The following is a 17,306-nucleotide window of genomic DNA, read 5'->3' as shown; positions in this document are numbered from 1 at the left end:
TAGACAAATTGAGGTGTGAAAATTGCCAACTTTTTTTTGTCCAAAATTATTGAATGTTTTCTCAGTTCGCAATAATAAAATGCTGATTTTGTTACTTCCACCACCCCATGAAATAGCTTTCCATGTGCAAGCTCAAACTTACCCCAAGAGAAGGAAGATGAATCCTTCAAATCCTAATGAGGCGACTATAAAACTTCCCATCAAAAGTTGGTTAGTAAGGAAACAATTGGAATCAATTCCATATAATAAGGAGAAATGGGTGAAATAATCCAACCGTTGTGCCAAAACTAATTTAGAGGGATGCTCATATTAGATCAAAATGGATGATTCACAAGATTTGAAAAATAAATCGTTGACATAGTATACAAGGACAAAATATACCAAATAATCCAATTGTCACACCAAAGCTAACTCAGAGCTCAAAAAGTTGTACGATTAATAGAGAAAAACGAAACAGACAAAATAATCCAATCGTCACACCTAGGCAAAATCAGTATTCAAAATGCTCGTATGGTTAATATAAATAACAAAATATACCAAATAATCTAACTATTGCTTAGGATAGCGCAGAAGGCTCGTTTGGTGGCTGGTGCTTTAGATTAAATTAAAATGGATAACACACAAGATTCATAATAGAGGTCATTCACAAAATATAAAAATACTTAAAAGTATGTACATTCGATGCTAGACGTCTGTTGAACTAAAAAAGAGTGCGCGAAAATCATTTTCGATTGCAAGATATCAAGGTGATCAAGCAAACCTTGGAGAGAGAGAGTCTGCCCACTTTCCTGAAGTTTAGAGCAAGTGCACTGGGGCTTGATAGCCCGGCACCCAACCCCCCCCCCCCCCCCAAATAGCCCGACACCCAGCTAAAACCCTCCAACCCAGCCTAATAGGCTGGCACCCAGCCCAAGCCAAGCCATAGGCTGGCCCAGAATCGACAGACCAAAAAGTCAGGCCATCTGACGTCAGGCTTGCATCAGCCTAACGCCAAAGCCCATTGATATTTTTTTTGCATTAGGCGCGTGTGATACACGCTCGAATGGGGGCGCATCCCCGACAGAAAAAAGGGCATGGGTCCCGCTGTTGCAGCGCACCAATTTACACCCATGAGTGGCCATGTGGCTCGTTATAGGCTGTTGGATTTCCAACAATCAAAAAAATTTGAAATTCGAACGTAATTGCTAGTTGACGTGGCGATTTCTGGACCGTCTGATTCGAGATCAATGGTCGACGTTTTTCATTCCAAAAATACAAAAAAAAAAAAAAAAAAAAACAAACAAACAAACAAATGGTCAGAAATATGACCGTTGGTCCACATGTCAACATCTGAGTTGTTGGATTTCAATCTTTTATAAATCCAACGGTCTAGATTAATTAAGTTAATAAAAATTATTATATATATATATATATATATATTTTTTCTATAAATACCTAACTATTATCTTCCACCTTACACCACATTTCAATATTTTCAATATTTTCAACACTTTCAACCAAAGCTTTCATATATTTTTTTTTTGTGGAAAAAAATGACTACATAGAAGCTCATCGAAGATGTTACGTTGTGTGAATGTTGGGTTCAAACTACTCATGACCCGATTACAGGTAATAAGATGGATAAGCGAGAAATGTGGAGTAAAATTATGGAAGTGTTTTGCGATGTACATGGAAAAGGCGCCAGAAGTAGTCAAGGTCTTCAAGGTCGTTGGAAGAAACTCAACGCATCCTTTACTTGTTGGAAAAATGCTCTCTCATGCTTCCGGTAATCTACGTAGTGGGACAAGTTTATCGAATCATGTGACAATATATTTATTTATTTATATGTATTCCACCTGCATCAATATTTTAATTTATTTATTCGTGTTACACCCACATTTTATAATACTATCTTATCCCACATTTATGGACACTACAAGCACAAGCATTCTACAATGCAAAGAACCACAACTAATCATTCAACAATGAGAATGTTGGCAAATTGTCAAAGATTGCCCTAGATATAGAATTGTGGCAATTGGTCCAGAAGTTATCATGCAAGGCAGGGGTCTACACAGTTCACCAAAAGTAGACACGGCCAAACAAGAAGGCGGCACATTTGAAGAGATGGAAGGGACGCCAGAAGAAGTGCAGTAGACCCAGCTAACTCGTCAATTCATCAAGCCTCAAGGTAAAAAGGCGGCAAAGAAAAAAGGGAGTGCTCCCTCATTAGTACTTTATGTAATTTCTTAAAAAATTAAAACTATTTTTTTTATTTAATAGTTTATAAAAAAAAATTTATAATATTAAATGAACTGGGTGCCTACGTATTTTGTAGGGATGAAGATCGTTTGTACCAGCACATTTTTTAGACTTTGTGCCAACACATGTTTGAGGAGTGGAGATGCCTCTAGCCTATTACTGTTTATTAGGGGTCTCACTGTTCATTAAGTGGATTACATAGGCTGGGTGCTGACACATTTTTTTAGGAGTGGACTTGCTCTTAGTCTATCTTCAGAAGTATAGAGAAAGAAATAACAAAAAATCAACAACCTAACTCAATTCATTCAGAAGGATTAACGCATGCGAACGCAGAAACAAGAAGCTGGTTTCAATTCATTCATGAACGGTAAGAGAACCAAAGAACTGTGGAATGCTAATCTAAATCACCAACTACATGTTGAAATCATATGCGCAAGCCGGACACCTATCACGTAAATCCATTTGCGTTGCAGTTCGAGCAAAATCAGGTCAAGAACAAGAACCAAGCGACGCGTTGGAACAAATTGACAAATGAACTAAGAGATCCAGCTGCTTCCTGGAGCACAAAAGCAACTTGTGCCTAGAAAAATATAATCGAGATCCCCATTGTAAGGCATCCAAACGCAACCCAAGGGCTCAAGCGTTCACCTGTTTCAAGTACCCGCACAAAAGTCATCCACCAGAAACATGGACTGGGGAATCAAAATTATTCTAGCAGCACCAAGATCGCAAATGAATGAAAGAAAACCCTTAAAAAACGTACCTATTCTAGCTGCCTTCCAGAAAAATCCCCGGAACCTGCCAGGATGAGAAACAATATCAGAACACGAATTGATCTTTAAGTTTGACATATCATACAAAGGCATGGAAGCATGAAGGACAGCAAAACACAAACATCACTGATCGAAGGAAAAACACATAATACGGCGGAATCAAATAGAACCAATGCAAGTACCACTAAGTACACAATTCTTGCAGGATAAGCAGTAGAATACGTAACTAGCACAAATCCTAGTCCAAATACCAACCATCTTATGCGTGGGCATCCAGTTTTCAAAATCACACCCCTTGTCTTCGTGACGTTGAAGGGAATCAAACTTTAGACCCATCCTCATCCTAAACCCCTTTCCCCACCCTCGCTCGGTACTTGGGCTAACCGCAAGTGCTTAAAATCGCAACCCTTTTGTTTTTAAGCAATCCTACCAAAAACCGATGCTATATGCAACACCCGGGCAGAATTAACATTTAAATGAAGTTTTCTTAACCTCAACTAACAATGTGCACAGGAAACGTTGATTAAATGCTGAAGAATGCTTCAATGCATACGATTGGATTATGCTAAACATTTATTAAACACACTCTAATTAAAGCAGAAAATAAAATCAAATGAATAAAAACACGCAGATTTACAAAATTAGAGAAGCAATGGGGAAGTGAGACTACCGACCCTGTTTTCTGCTCCAGGACGGCCGGAAACTGCATCTTCACGAACGTGCACGTGCAAATCACGAGCAGCACCACCGTCAAAAACGAATTGAAATTGAAAAGCGCCGACTGGATGCCATAACCAAAAAACCCAAATCAAAAACCCTAATTTTTAATCATAAACACAAAATTTCCATCAAATTATAAATAGATGGATAAGAAAATTCAGAGATTATTACCATGTTTCGATTCTTCGATTTCGTAAGGATCTACAAGAAAGATCGGAGATCTGAGCAAATGACCGAAGATTTCCGAGAGAGCTCTGCACTACCTAACTTGAAAGAGAATTCACAAAGCTGAAGCAGTTTTAAACGACGAGTCGTTTATATGGAGGTCATCCAAATTTACTGAAATACCCCTGCGTTTGGTTTAAATTACGAAGCTGAGCTCCGGCAATTTGAAAATTACGAACCTGGCGGATGTTTCGGGATTTCTTGCTTCACATTTGACGTACTAATTTCGTTGCAATGAAGAATGGCAGGTTCTGTACACCACACAACTCGCTCAAAGGGCCAAGAAGTATCATGAATGGTTTCTTACAATTTTCGACTTTTGGGTCTTATGGAAAGCAGGTTGAGTAATATACTAGTCAACTGACTTGAGATACAAATAATCCTAAGCCCATGAGGATTTACAAAACTTAGACCAACAGAATCGGATTCTCCTACACTAAAACTATCCTTCTATTCTAATTTGCAAGTCTCATTTACCTAAACGGATGGCCATTCAACCATCTCTTCTTACTTTTTTAGTTATCAATCTCAAATTTTGCCCCTTAAATTCTTAAGTGCTCAATTAGGTAAGTAGAATTTCTTTGTTGCCTTGTGTGTGTGATTGCAAACAAATTTACTCAAGGCAAACTTGACGCACATGATTTAACTTTTTTTTTCTCTCTGTTCAGATGATACTGTTTGATGCAAGCAGGAATCATTTGGACTGCAGGTTCCTTAAGAAAGATGAAGTGGTAGCATCCGGTGAATCAATAAGATTTGGTGCTCATTTAGTTGAAATTGGAGAACGCGAAGGAGATCGTAAACCTGTAGCAGATTTGCGTACAAGAGAAAACAAACATAATGTTGTTGCTGAGGCAGGAATAAAGCTTGAACAGGGTAGGGTGCTATCACAGATAAAGCTGCTGGAAAAGGTTCGTAAGTGAAAGGTGTTTTTCTTTTAGATTGAACTTTTACATCTCTGAAAGTGACTGCTTAAAGTTTTTTCCTCCATTGATCCTATCTTCCCCACCCCTAATGACCAGGTTGTATATTTGAGCTACCAAAATATCTGGTGGAGGTCGGTGGACCTTACCCAAGTTCTGGAGGTATGGTGCTGTTCCGGCACTAGTTTAGACATTGATGCTTGCTAAGGTCTTGATCATGTCTCCTGCATTGTTTTTTCCAGAGGGTGAAGGGAAGTCCGACGACAAAGATTGTTTGAAGAAAGCTTCAAACTCAAATCATAGTATCTCTAGTGTTGAGGAAACAAAACCAGGGCCATGGTTATATTTCTTGAAATTTAGGAAGACAACATAAGTTGCACTGCTATCTTTTATTTGTATGATTTCTTGTTTTTACAGTGCATTTCACTCTTTTGGCAACCATGAGAACTTTTGTAGCTTTGATACGATGTATTGTGTTTGTACTTGTTTCAAGCGGCATAATTCAGGCACTAAAAAGCATGACAGAGCATACGCTTCAGAGAAATCAAGTCCGAGTTCGTGTGCTTCTCATGATGCCGCTGATGAGAAAAGGACTCGTTTTGAGGAGCCTGTTTTGGAGCAAATCGAAGTATGCCCAAGTTTTGATCTTGGAGTTTAAACAACTTCACCGGGAAATGTTCTTTCGTGCCCGGTGATCACTTATAGTGGATCCTTGTTTACTTACTGACTTAGCTATCTAATGGCCTCATGCAAGAGCCGAGAGTGACACCAGAAAACCCTAGATCTTCTCTAATCAATTGCCGAATGGCCGGTGCTTGTAAATTGTGAATTGGAAGATTTTATTCACTCTGTTGCTCTCTTGCGGAAATGTTAAAAAAAACTTGAAAACTGAGCAGTTCTTACGCTTTCCTTGTAATGATATACAAATTTGTAGCACGTGCAATACAAGGGGGAAAGACTAAACGAAAATTCGGACAAGCTTCTACCTCTCTTCTGTTATGTGCTCTCAATTCTCATCCAAAAATGTGGCGTCCTTCCTAGACTTTCCGAAGCTAAGCAAGGCTTTATAGAAGCGTTTATTTTTGCCCGAACGCTGCTCAGTGTCTCTTGTCCTGGCTTTTTCTGTATTAAGAGATAATGAAGTTGATCTCCTGGTCCAGGGCTCTGACGAGTACTGGAAATATAATTTGAAGGTTATATTCTTAATATCATCATCATCATATGTGTTGGATTGTATTCGACATTCTGCAGTTTAAAAGTGCCTTACCTGCTGTTTGCTGCTAGAAGAGTTCAGAGTGCTTGATCTCTTCACATGAGTACCACAACGTGGAAGTGGAAACCGGTGTGGCGAGACTGTTCTTTTCTCTGATTTTATGTATAGAATTAAAGTAAATAAATTGCATATAAACATAGCAAGATCAATGAAAAGCTCGCCAGCGTATTATTTTCAGTTGTAGTTTGTTTGTATGGAAGAAAATTTCTTTTGCACAAACCATGTTTGGATGCAATTCTTGGGAACTGAAATGCTCCGGGTGAAGATTCTGGAGAGTGCAATGCAGAAGACATTTCACTGCATCAGAATATATAGCACACGCGATTAAGAGCATTCACTATGCACTGAGTTTTTGTGTTCGAACCCCTCTCTCCCAATATCCATTGTATCAACAAATAAAGACGAAAAAAAAGCGTTAAAAAATGTACCTGACAATTGGAGAAGTATCCCTCGTTGCTTCAGAAAAATATTCACACAAACAAATTATCAGATTTTTCCCAGTAATTTAAATCCTTTCGGGTGTTAATCGAGCAAATTAGATAGCTAAGAAATGAGGCCGCAGTCTCGAATTCTATTATCTTTCTCGTAATAACTACAAAGAAAACTACCAACATGTAAGGATGGAGTGAATACCAGATTTAACCTCAAAGAAATCCTCTTCGGCAGCGCTTCGATATGCCAAGGCAGACTGGCCGACAGCATCCATGGCTGCCCCAACTGAACACATAGTAACTCTCAATTAAGAATGCAGCGTAATAGGAAGGAAACTTCAAATAGTAGTCACCCAAAACAAAAAAAGAAACTTCATAGAACTATAAAAGGATACTTGCCTGGCAAGGTATATCGCCTATGGTGCATCGGAAAGCTTATGGCTAGCGAATGTTTGGAGACGCCCCCTTGACCGATGAAATCTTCGCACGTTCTCAGTCGCTGTGATTGCCACAAAAATGCTTAGAATTTGTCAAAGTTAAACAGAGGAAAAATTTCCAACTCCTATGGAGTAAAATGCCTTACCTGTTGAATGCAAGACATCCTGAGCTCAGTTTCTGAAACTTCGTCGACTTTGTCATCCAAAAATACGTTGACCTTATATGCCATTGAACCTAAGTGATCCACAGTGTTGATAACTGCCTTCATCACATAATCTTTCAAAGTCTCCACCACTCTACCCGAAAATAAAAAATAAAAAATATCGAAACAACAATTAAAGATTCGAAACCTAAGTACAATACAGGAAAGAGCTAGTTAGAAAAAGGGCAGTGATTTTCACACTTCCGTTTTCTCCTTTTGCACTCCCCTTGTTTATGATTCATTCAATTTGAGCACTAGAGTGTAGGGGAGAAAAGGGGATTGCAAAATTCACTTCCCTGGGAAAAACAAGTCTTCAACTCACAATTGTTGTTGGTCCTCTTTGCTGTAAGACATTTCGAAATATTCGGCTGCTGAGTACAACTGTTTCCTCAGATTCTTCAGTTCCTGCATGAGCAAATTGTCATAACATTTAACAACTCTAAAATCAATAAGAAAAATGATCAAATTTAGAGGTGAAAAAAAAAAGCACACAGAGACATTGAGGTTCGCTGAAAAGAGCACTCTCTGCTGCATGAAGAGTTCATCATCATGGTGGGAAGCTTTCTCTCGGGGAGGAGAAGCAACTGAAGAGGAAGAATTCACAATCTGCATTTTTTCCACCTACAACGTGTGTGTGTATATATATAAATTCTGATATAATTATAGCTGAAGGCAAAAAATCCACATGAATCTATGAAATTAAAGTTGTTCTGGCAACAGAAAATTCAGATGAAAGCAAAAAAAATCCAACATACACACACACACACACAGATATATATATATATATATATATATATATTATATAACTTCTGATATAATTATAGCTGAAAGCCAAAAAAACCCATGAGTCTATGAAATTAAAGTTGTTCTGGCGACAGAAAATTCAGATGAAAAGTAAGCTCACTGCGCAGAAACTGCAATCCAAAACGCACTTGTTGCTAAAACTTGAGTAGTCTGAAGAAGTATCCAATTATTGAGAAGAGCAAAAGAAAGCTAATTGGATTTTGTTTCATGGAAAAGTTTGTCTTTGTTGACAAGAAACTCTCAGAATATAGAATAGAAGATGCTGACATTCCACTCAAGAAAAAAGTGAGTGAGAAACTTCTGTTTGTGGTTTTATTAGGAAAATGACAAATTACTACTAAATTTTCAAAGCAAAATATCAACTAGGCGGCTAATTATTTGTTGTTAAATTACTCATAACACCATCAGAGCGTATTATTAATACGAGTGGATAATATAGTTGATTAAGAACACAGGATAAACATGTTCACATATTATAGTATTAGTAAATTGGTAACATTACGTGACAGTGTGACAATTATATTGAAAACTTATTTGCATGTAACAGGTTCCTTTCAGAATTCTTTGAAAGATGGGGAAAAGAAAAGCCTAATAAGTCAATTAAAACGAGCCACTTGTCGTCTGCATGATGGTTTGATTAAGGTAAACATGGGACCCCCAAAATTGATGGGAATAGGGTGAATCTTAAATTTGATCTCAACTTGCATCAAGGGTGGAATGATTACAGTGGTTGGCTTGCTTGGCTGAAGAAAATTAAGTGTGGGGTAAATAGAAGATGCAATTTTAGTTCAACAAACATTTAATCCACTGGTTCAATTTTATCATGTCTTACCTTTCGACCCAACTACTTTGCCCTACCCCTTTATGATGATACCAATTTCTCGACTAAGAGAGTGAGTGATGGATCATGTGAAAATTAAAGTCAAGAAATTGTAATTTTTTTTTTTTTTTGGTTCAAACTCGTGGCGAGAATCGAACTTAAAACATTTCACTTACAAGTAAAGAAAAATACAATCAGATCGTAATACTAAGTGGCAAGAAATTACAATTAATTTAGTAGAAAGGCCAAATATGTTGGGAAATGCCAACAAGATATTTTAATTGTATGGCGGTTGGGGATTCCAATTAGACGTTGGAATTGGATTTATTTGACAATACAAATAGGACTGATGGCCACGTGTAAACCACCATTAATCATTAACTTGCATCAGCTAGGCTTTCTGATATAGGTGATAGCTTTGTAAATCTGGTCTACTCATGATAACATGACATGTGGTACTTTTAGTGAATAATCACTTCTATTTTAAATTGCAAAAGGAATGATTCTAACTGAAATGCATAAAAAATATAACTACTAGATATGAAACTTTTGGGGTACGGATAGCAGGGCAGTCTCACCCAGAGAAGAGATTCGATCTATTCCACCAAGTCACCAGATGAAATGATCCGAATTTTTAAAATTTCATCAAACAACCCATTTGTTTTAATCTCTTATAAGTTATAATAATTTTTTACCGTTCAATGAAATTTCTAAGGTCTAGATCACTTGATTCGGTGACCTTGATAGAAAAGATCCGAAAAGGATCCAATAATCATCCCACAACGCATTATACTATACATTTTTTGTGGAGTCCGGATCCTCACCAGATCCTCTTTGTGAGGATCCCGATGTTCTGTGAATAGTATCCATTCATCGTACATCGTGTGATCAAAAATTATTTTAAATATTTTTATTTACAAATAAATATAAATAATACTTAATAAAAACTGATCACACAATATACGATAAACAAATACTATTCACAAAATCTCAGGATCCTCACCAAAAGGATCCAGTGAGGATCCTGTTGGTTTTTTGTGTGACATTTAACTCGAGACAGATTTGTAATTAAAAGTAGGATGGTGCTATCCACCTCTTTTTATCTTTCACCCCCTCTTAATTTTTATCATTTAATTCGACAACCGAAAATTATGAGAGGTGTGTAGAAGGTAAAAAAAGTGTGTCGATAGCACCATTCTAAGGGTAAAGCAACCTTTCTGATTATTGAAATTGCAAGAACATAAATTCTGAAAAATACTGCCACCCAATGTTGTCAAACTAAAATACAATAGTACACAGTTTTGGGCTCAGTTCTAAATTGAGAAGAAATTTTGGAAGTGACAGTATGAGCAACAGTTGTGAATCACAAAAAACAACCAGAATGCGGTAGCAGCTCTTTTAGACAATCCGCTCCAACTCTCTTGCGTAGCTGAGAGTTTGGTTGATGAGTTGTAAAGAAGGTATCTCTTTGCAAGGTGCAGACTCCTTTGCCTTCTGGAAATAGACCGCATCATTCTTCACTTCCCACTCAGGATGATCCTGTTTCCACGGAACAAAGTCTTACAAATTTGTAGAACCAACCATAAAACCAATTGGCAATATGGGAAGTAGCCCAACTTACTTATATCTCTCCTCCCATCAATGTGGGATTCATTCTCAACATGTCACCTCACATGTGGCCAATTCTCAAGCCTAACACGTGGACAACACAAGAGGGTGACGTGAAGCGCGTGTGGTCATTTGGCTTCACACATGGGACAACTTGGCTCTAATACTATGAAAAAAGTTGAGGTTCCACCATAAAACCAATTGGCAATTTGGGGAAAGGATTGTGTTACTAGAGCAGGTGGAGCATAAGCAGTAGTGCCTTGATGCTGTGTATATAATATGTATTTTGATTTTATACTCAAAAACTGAAGCCCAAGAAGCCCATGGCCAAGCCTCGGGTAAGGTTTCCATTCAGTCTTTTATTTGGGAATAAGGGGCTCGATCAATTTAGATCATTGGAAAGTTACATGTCAAACAGGTGCCTTTCTTACTCATGATTTGCAAGGATATGCATTTTTAACTTACTGCCAGATAGCGGTAGGCATTTTACGTGATTTCAAAAACAGAAGATATATTATTCTTAAGAAGTTCAGTCAATTTGGACTTTTTATGAAAAAGGAAAATAACATGTTACGCATGACGTACCTCACTGACATATGCCAAAAGTTCGCGGTCAGAAGGAAACAGCAACATTTGACGGGCATCCTTAATAGAGAGAAAATCATACGCCTTCTCGCTGCATCCGGCTAACTCATCCCTAAAAGTGACAGAACAGATCAACCAAATAGAAATCCGCAAAGACATTTTAATTGTACATTGTAAAATATCACCTAAATAGCTAACTACACAATAAGTTCAATAACAGGAAGATGATGGGCTCAAATCATTCACTTATTCCTATGAGCCACGGACAACGATGGAACATTCCAAAGAAAAAAACATTCCCAACTTCCAGATATTAGCATTTCTTGTCACAAGTTTGAAGAACTTTTGCAATTATTTAAACATAATAATTACTAAGTAAAACAAATTACCTGACTGTTTTAGCAAGGAGATCCATGAAATAAACATAAGTCTCGTGTGGCACTGTTTGACGAGCGCTCAACACACGGTTGTAAGCCCCCTCCATGAAAGATTGCTCTAGCTCCACAGCATGCTTAATGCAAGGGTTCTCCAAAGCAGCAGATGAAAGAAGTTCCAGTTCAGTGTGGAACTCAGCAATTCTATTCTGGACAAGGAGTCTCAACAGGTTGAGACCTAAAATTGGGTACTCTTGAGGGGACTTTGGAAGACGATCTCTACTCCATAAGAAAAGTAAAATTCATTAACAATCTTTCTAAACAAACATTTATTTCTGTTTAGAAAAAAAGACGGAGTAATTGGTATAAGATAAACAAAGCTACAATTGCACAGACGGAATGCAACTTCATAGTTAGCTTAAGGGGATGATAACTTACTGAGCATCTACGTAATAAGACTTCAACTGAAAGAAATCCCTTTCAAATGCATCCTGATCCTCAATCTTCACACTACGAACAACAGCATGCTCATATATATCCCCTGACAGTTTTGAAACATGAAAATGAGGAGGTAGTTGGGTTAAGATAATGAAGGTGACTACACCAATGAACAATGTTAAACTAGCACACTCTTTCATGACCACATAAGTAGGTAGCAAAATGAACTATAAAAGCATAATTTTTGTTTCTGGCGCATTCACTAATTAGTTTGGAACTACACGAACAGGAAACTAGAAGCAATAGATTTGGATGAAGAACATTACTTGCTAATGTTAATTCCTTGACAGCATTAGGTGTGTCTTGAAACAACGGCGGTAGGCTTCCAAATTCAGTCAGCTTAACCTGAAAACACAACCGATACAACTCAATCCACATACAACAACACCATAATTCCATACATCTTCACATAAAAACCAGTTAATAAATCCTCCGAACTAACGTCTTTGAGTAGCATTTCACTCCCTAGTAGCTTAACAACCAAACACTTGCGACAACAAGTTACACCGAAATCTCGAAATCTTGTAAATTCAATTCACCAATACCCAAAATCTAATTACAAAATATTTCAAAGGAAGCAAATCAAAACGACAATCCCATTACTCTGACTGACCCAAAAACCTAATCAAATCGGGGCAACACACAAGAATCATCCTTTAGCACTGACACACAATAATCATACTTTAGCACTAACACACAATAATCATACTTTAGCACTAAGCAGTGAAACGACATAAAAATATTACTTAATCATGTGAATAAGCAGCTGATAATCTCGAATTGGGGATTGAAAATTAGGGTTTTTGGGGATTGGTGAGTTACCTTGAGCTGGGAGAGGAAATTGGAGCAGGTATCGAAATCGCTCCGTGCGAATGCAGCTTTGAATCGCTCGAAGAGCTGTGCGATCTCTGTGAACTTCGGATCCATCTCTCTCGTGTTCCTGCGGTTGCTTGCCTGGTCGTCTTCTTCTTCCTCCGATTGCTTTTGCTTTTTTGCTTCTCTGAGTTCATGTTCGCTCTTTGCTTCCTTTAAAAGAAGAAAATAGAACTTTATTGGGCTTCAATGTGGGCTGGTCTTGGGCCTGTAGGTTTGATTTCATGTGCCGGGATGGTAATGGCCCGTTTTCGGGTATACCCGCTAAACAATAAATTAATAGTATTCATCAGAAAAAAAAAAAAAATCAAGAATTATGATTTCATTAATGAAACATTAGCTGAATGATTATTATTCGTATTCCAATTGTGTTATGAGTGTGAGGGTAACCGCCATTTAGTATTCTGATTTAGTAGTATTTTTCTTTATTTCTAAGTAGTTGTATTCTTTTTTATTTATAAGTAAGAATTTTTAAATTCGATTCTCACAAATTTGAATCGAATTAATACTAGTTTATTGCTAGCTAATTATAAGATTTAGTCCATATGTCAGTATCCAGAATTGTCAACCCGTCATATTATATTACGACCTACAGTAAAACGCAACAAAATACACGACCCGTCGTTTCATTCACCATTGTCCTCTCCTCTAGCCCCTTATCAGTATCCACCGAGGACTGACCCAAAAGCTTTCTTCTGTTCCAAACGTTCCAGCAATGGCTTCCACTTCTTCCCTCATTTCATCTCTTACCCCTTCTTCAAATTTCCCGTTTTGCCCCAAAACAATTTCCCAAATCCCATCTCTACCTCAAACCGTCTCCTGCCGTCGCTTTAACCGAACCGGACCGAATCCCAGTTCGCGCCTAACCGCCAATGTCCAGTCCCTGGAGTTCTCGGGTTCGTTTTTCGAGGGCGGGTTTCAGTCGGAGGACGACCCGACTTCCCCGCGCGGGTCTGGCTTGACCGCCGTGGAGGAGAAGGAGGAGCCCCCGTGCCCACCGGGGCTCCGACAGTACGAGACCATGGCGGTGCTCAGACCCGACATGTCCGAGGACGAAAGACTTACTCTTACCCAGAAGTACGAGGAGGTAAAATGATCTTATTATTATTATTATTTTTTTTTTTCCAAATTCTGTTGCCTTTTTATTTTGGTGAAGTAAATTTGATTTCTTTGGCTCTTAATATTAGTGGGTTTTATCCATTTGTTTCAATTTTGGTTTGTAATCTGTTTGGCGGATGAGAAAATTTGAGGAAAAGATAAGAAAAATTAGTGAACAAAGTTGGAATTTTTGGTTGAATTGATACATATAATAAAATGGCAATTGGCGGATAGTATTTGATGCATTTATTTCTTAGTGAGTTAGGACCTTCAGAGATGTTTAGTTTTGAAAAGTTTACTTTGCATTTGCAGTGCGAAACGCTTTTCGCTATTAGAGCGATATGTCGAAGGTACTACTAATCTAATGAATTTTGAGTCCTCATATTGTAGCTTGGCCTCTATGGTTCTTCTGGATCTTTCGGACATCTTTTATAATCTAGTCGAAGGTATAAGTTTACGTCGTGGGTTACAAGATAGAAGTAGTTGCTGGTTTATCATGATATCAAAGCAGGAGATCCCAAATTTGACATTCTACACATGGGAGGCATTATTTGAATTTGGAAATAACCATATCCTAATAGCTTAAACCTTTCGGGAATAGTGGTAAACTTATATCTTTTATTATCATCATATACATATTAGTCTGTTAACCGTGGTTGTTTTCGATGGAGAAGTAACAGTTGTTATTTGAATTGTATGCTGTGTTTGTTTGGATGTGCAATGAATTAGTACAGTGAGCAATCAGTCATGATGAGAATGTGCAATACTACACGAGCTATGCCCTTGTTTTCTTAATTTTTTTAAATGGTGGGAAAGTTGGGTACTACGGGCAAGAAATGCTAGATTATATCTTGTCATGCGTTATTTTACACCTCTGATTTCTAGTCATGCATTTTATGCCTTATTTGTAGCTACGAAGATTCGGAGAACTAGGTTGTGGACTTCCTGTTGATCTCATGATGACATAACTAGTCTAGGCATTTAGACATAGCTATACATGTACGATTGCGTCATGGCTGTGATAACCGTGTAAGAGCTTATTTGAAATAAGATGAATTTTGACACATGCAATTTACTTTAAGCAGCATTACGTTTCCTGCTCAGGTTATAAAACTGTGAGTGTAGTTGGTTACAAGGTTTTATTCTGATGATCCATATTTTGCAGTTGCTAATAGCCGGGGGTGGCATGTACGTGGAGGTCTTCAACAGAGGGGTAATTCCTCTAGCGTATGGCATCCAGAAGAAAAACAAAGCGGGAGAGTCTAACACTTACCTGGATGGTATCTACCTCCTCTTTACCTACTTCACAAAACCTGACTCTCTCGAAGTTCTTGAAGCAAATCTCAAAGCCGATGATAATGTCATCCGATCGATGAGCTTCAAAATAAGGAAGAGGAAGTACTAGATTAGTTTGAATCTTTTGTCCATCTCTTAGAGGAAGGCAGGAAAGAAAAAGTTGCGTGTACAATGTAATTTCGGATGTTCTGAACTGTCCATTCGTTCCTTTGTTATTGAGTTTGAGATCATTCAGTTTGTTTTGTAACATATTTGAATTAATGGCCAAAGGAAAATATGCAGTTTCCAGAGTGAAATTTGTAGCAGAAACTCGAATGGAAGAATGAAATTTTAAACCTTTTTTCTTCGATCCGAATGCAGATTACATAAAAAAAGGCCAGTTGCTGGCACAGAGATAAGGTTAGCTTCCTATGTGCTTTGCGCCAAGGCGAATTAAAGCACGTCGATGGACCGTATACATCTCCATTACGGATGGTTTCAAGAGGAGTATCATGATGGGTGCAGAGGTGAATTCGAATTTGAGTGCAGAGGGTGGAAGTCCAGGTCTGCCCGAACCCGAAACAAGAAAGCATTACTAATGCGCTGAATCCCCACTTTGTTGGTGCAACCTGGATGTAGACTTGTGGAATGAATAGAATACACGAATTTGTTCTGTCGTAGGTTCATCGCATTGCTCGAATTATCTTTTAGGCTTTTAGCACAGCAGAATGCGCAACCTCAAGGGTGGGGGTTTACTTTTTTTGACAAAAAATGAAACAAGTGCATATTTAATTGTTTTATCTCAACTAATTAATAAAACACTTATTATCAATCAAAATCTTATGAAATTACCAATTTAATTCTTTAATTAAAATAGAACATGAATAAGAAATATGAGGCATAAATGTAATTTCACAGAACCAAATTTTGCTTTTTGTTTTTTTCAAAGCCTCGCTTATATGTAATCCTAACATATTTCTAATTATAAAAATAAAAAATAAATAAATTTCTCACGTTCTCTATCACTCATTTCCTCTCTCCTTCTATTTCAAAAATAAAAATAAATAAAAAAATTTCTCACGCGTTTTGTGTGTGCCTATATGCTAGTTTAATTTAATCAAATTCATAAACTTGTTGTTGGATAGCACTAATTAAAACACACCTTTACCTTTACCTTTAATCATCTGAGTTTATGGTGTCTGCCTTTTTGGAAGTGATGATTAAGCAAAGCACGATGACACAGCCACAACTCACAAGCCGCCGCCTAATGGTAGCCGAATTGGACTCATTCTTTTAATTTTCTAGATGCAGAGATTCCATGGGTGCTAAAGGATTACTCAGAAATAAAATAGGAACACTTTACTCAGTAAGAACAAACTGTGTGAAATAAGACATGGCTAGTAGCTATTTCTTTATACAAGCGATATCAACTTCTCAACAAATAACAAGGCGATATCGAGGAGGAATGAATTCAACTGAGGACTTTGTGTGCAAAATAAATCCTCTTAATTGCTTGAGTTATAAGTTACTCTAGTGATGGGATTATCTTAATTAATTAAGAGTACGACAACACTAACTCAAATTTCAACGTTTTAATATGATATGTGGATTGCAACTGTGATAGTAAAAATATGTCATCTTTAGTCTTGACGAATTTGTACCTACAAAATAATTAACACATTTGATCATAGACCAAAGCCTCACGAGCTAACAAGGTGGGTGGTTTGCCCAATAGATCTCCAATGCCTAAGTCAATAACTTTTAAAAGAGTGAGTGTTTAGGGTTGTATGCATAGCAAAAAGCTTACCAAAATTTAGTGGAGATTGAGGTATTTATAGCAAGGATAGGCCGGGCATAGGGTTAGGGTTTTGCCCCACCCGTGACACCATCTTATTGGTCAATGAATGAGGAAAGAATATTCTTAAGATAATAATTAGAAGATAATATCTTGGGATGATGATAGAAACATTCATGATTGGTTGTGATAAGGATTCCTTACTCAATGGAGTTGGTCTTCAATTGAGAATGTATTAAAGATAAGATTTAGTAATTAATCATATCTTTAATGCCTTTGACTTTTCCATGCCATGAGGGGGAGCTTTGAGCAATAGTCTTGGACCTCCAGGGATGCTGAGCTGCGTGTGG

The 17,306-nt window shown here is 37.6% G+C and overlaps 3 protein-coding genes and 1 pseudogene across 3 annotated transcripts; 1 reads left to right on the top strand and 3 right to left on the bottom strand.

Moving 5' to 3' along the window:
* Nucleotides 1-2,514: 2,514 nt before the first annotated feature.
* Nucleotides 2,515-4,002, bottom strand: LOC137713654 (uncharacterized). The gene is made up of 4 exons (XM_068452979.1): nt 3,906-4,002; nt 3,689-3,795; nt 3,005-3,039; nt 2,515-2,889 (listed from the first exon to the last, which is right to left on the bottom strand). The coding sequence occupies exons 1-4, from the start codon at nt 3,906-3,908 to the stop codon at nt 2,822-2,824; spliced, it is 213 nt and encodes a 70-aa protein (XP_068309080.1). The 5' UTR covers nt 3,909-4,002; the 3' UTR covers nt 2,515-2,821.
* A 2,160-nt stretch (nt 4,003-6,162) lies between these two features.
* Nucleotides 6,163-8,298, bottom strand: LOC137713684 (protein ABIL2-like; annotated as a pseudogene).
* A 1,747-nt stretch (nt 8,299-10,045) lies between these two features.
* On the bottom strand, nt 10,046-12,914 carry LOC137712708 (26S proteasome non-ATPase regulatory subunit 8 homolog A-like). Its single transcript, XM_068451842.1, has 6 exons — nt 12,738-12,914; nt 12,182-12,260; nt 11,856-11,958; nt 11,433-11,696; nt 11,044-11,155; nt 10,046-10,389 (listed from the first exon to the last, which is right to left on the bottom strand). Exons 1-6 carry the CDS (start codon nt 12,840-12,842, stop codon nt 10,249-10,251), a joined length of 804 nt encoding a protein of 267 aa, XP_068307943.1. The 5' UTR covers nt 12,843-12,914; the 3' UTR covers nt 10,046-10,248.
* Nucleotides 12,915-13,419: 505 nt separating this feature from the next.
* LOC137713400 (small ribosomal subunit protein bS6c-like) lies at nt 13,420-15,526 on the top strand. The gene is made up of 2 exons (XM_068452693.1): nt 13,420-13,875; nt 15,052-15,526. Exons 1-2 carry the CDS (start codon nt 13,504-13,506, stop codon nt 15,289-15,291), a joined length of 612 nt encoding a protein of 203 aa, XP_068308794.1. The 5' UTR covers nt 13,420-13,503; the 3' UTR covers nt 15,292-15,526.
* The last annotated feature ends 1,780 nt before the right edge of the window (nt 15,527-17,306 follow it).

Source organism: Pyrus communis, chromosome 13 (genome assembly GCF_963583255.1).
Source record: "Pyrus communis chromosome 13, drPyrComm1.1, whole genome shotgun sequence".
NCBI classification, from domain to species: Eukaryota; Viridiplantae; Streptophyta; class Magnoliopsida; order Rosales; family Rosaceae; genus Pyrus; species Pyrus communis.
Note: the sequence above shows the minus strand (reverse complement) of the source record. Positions and strands in the feature narration are given on the sequence as shown.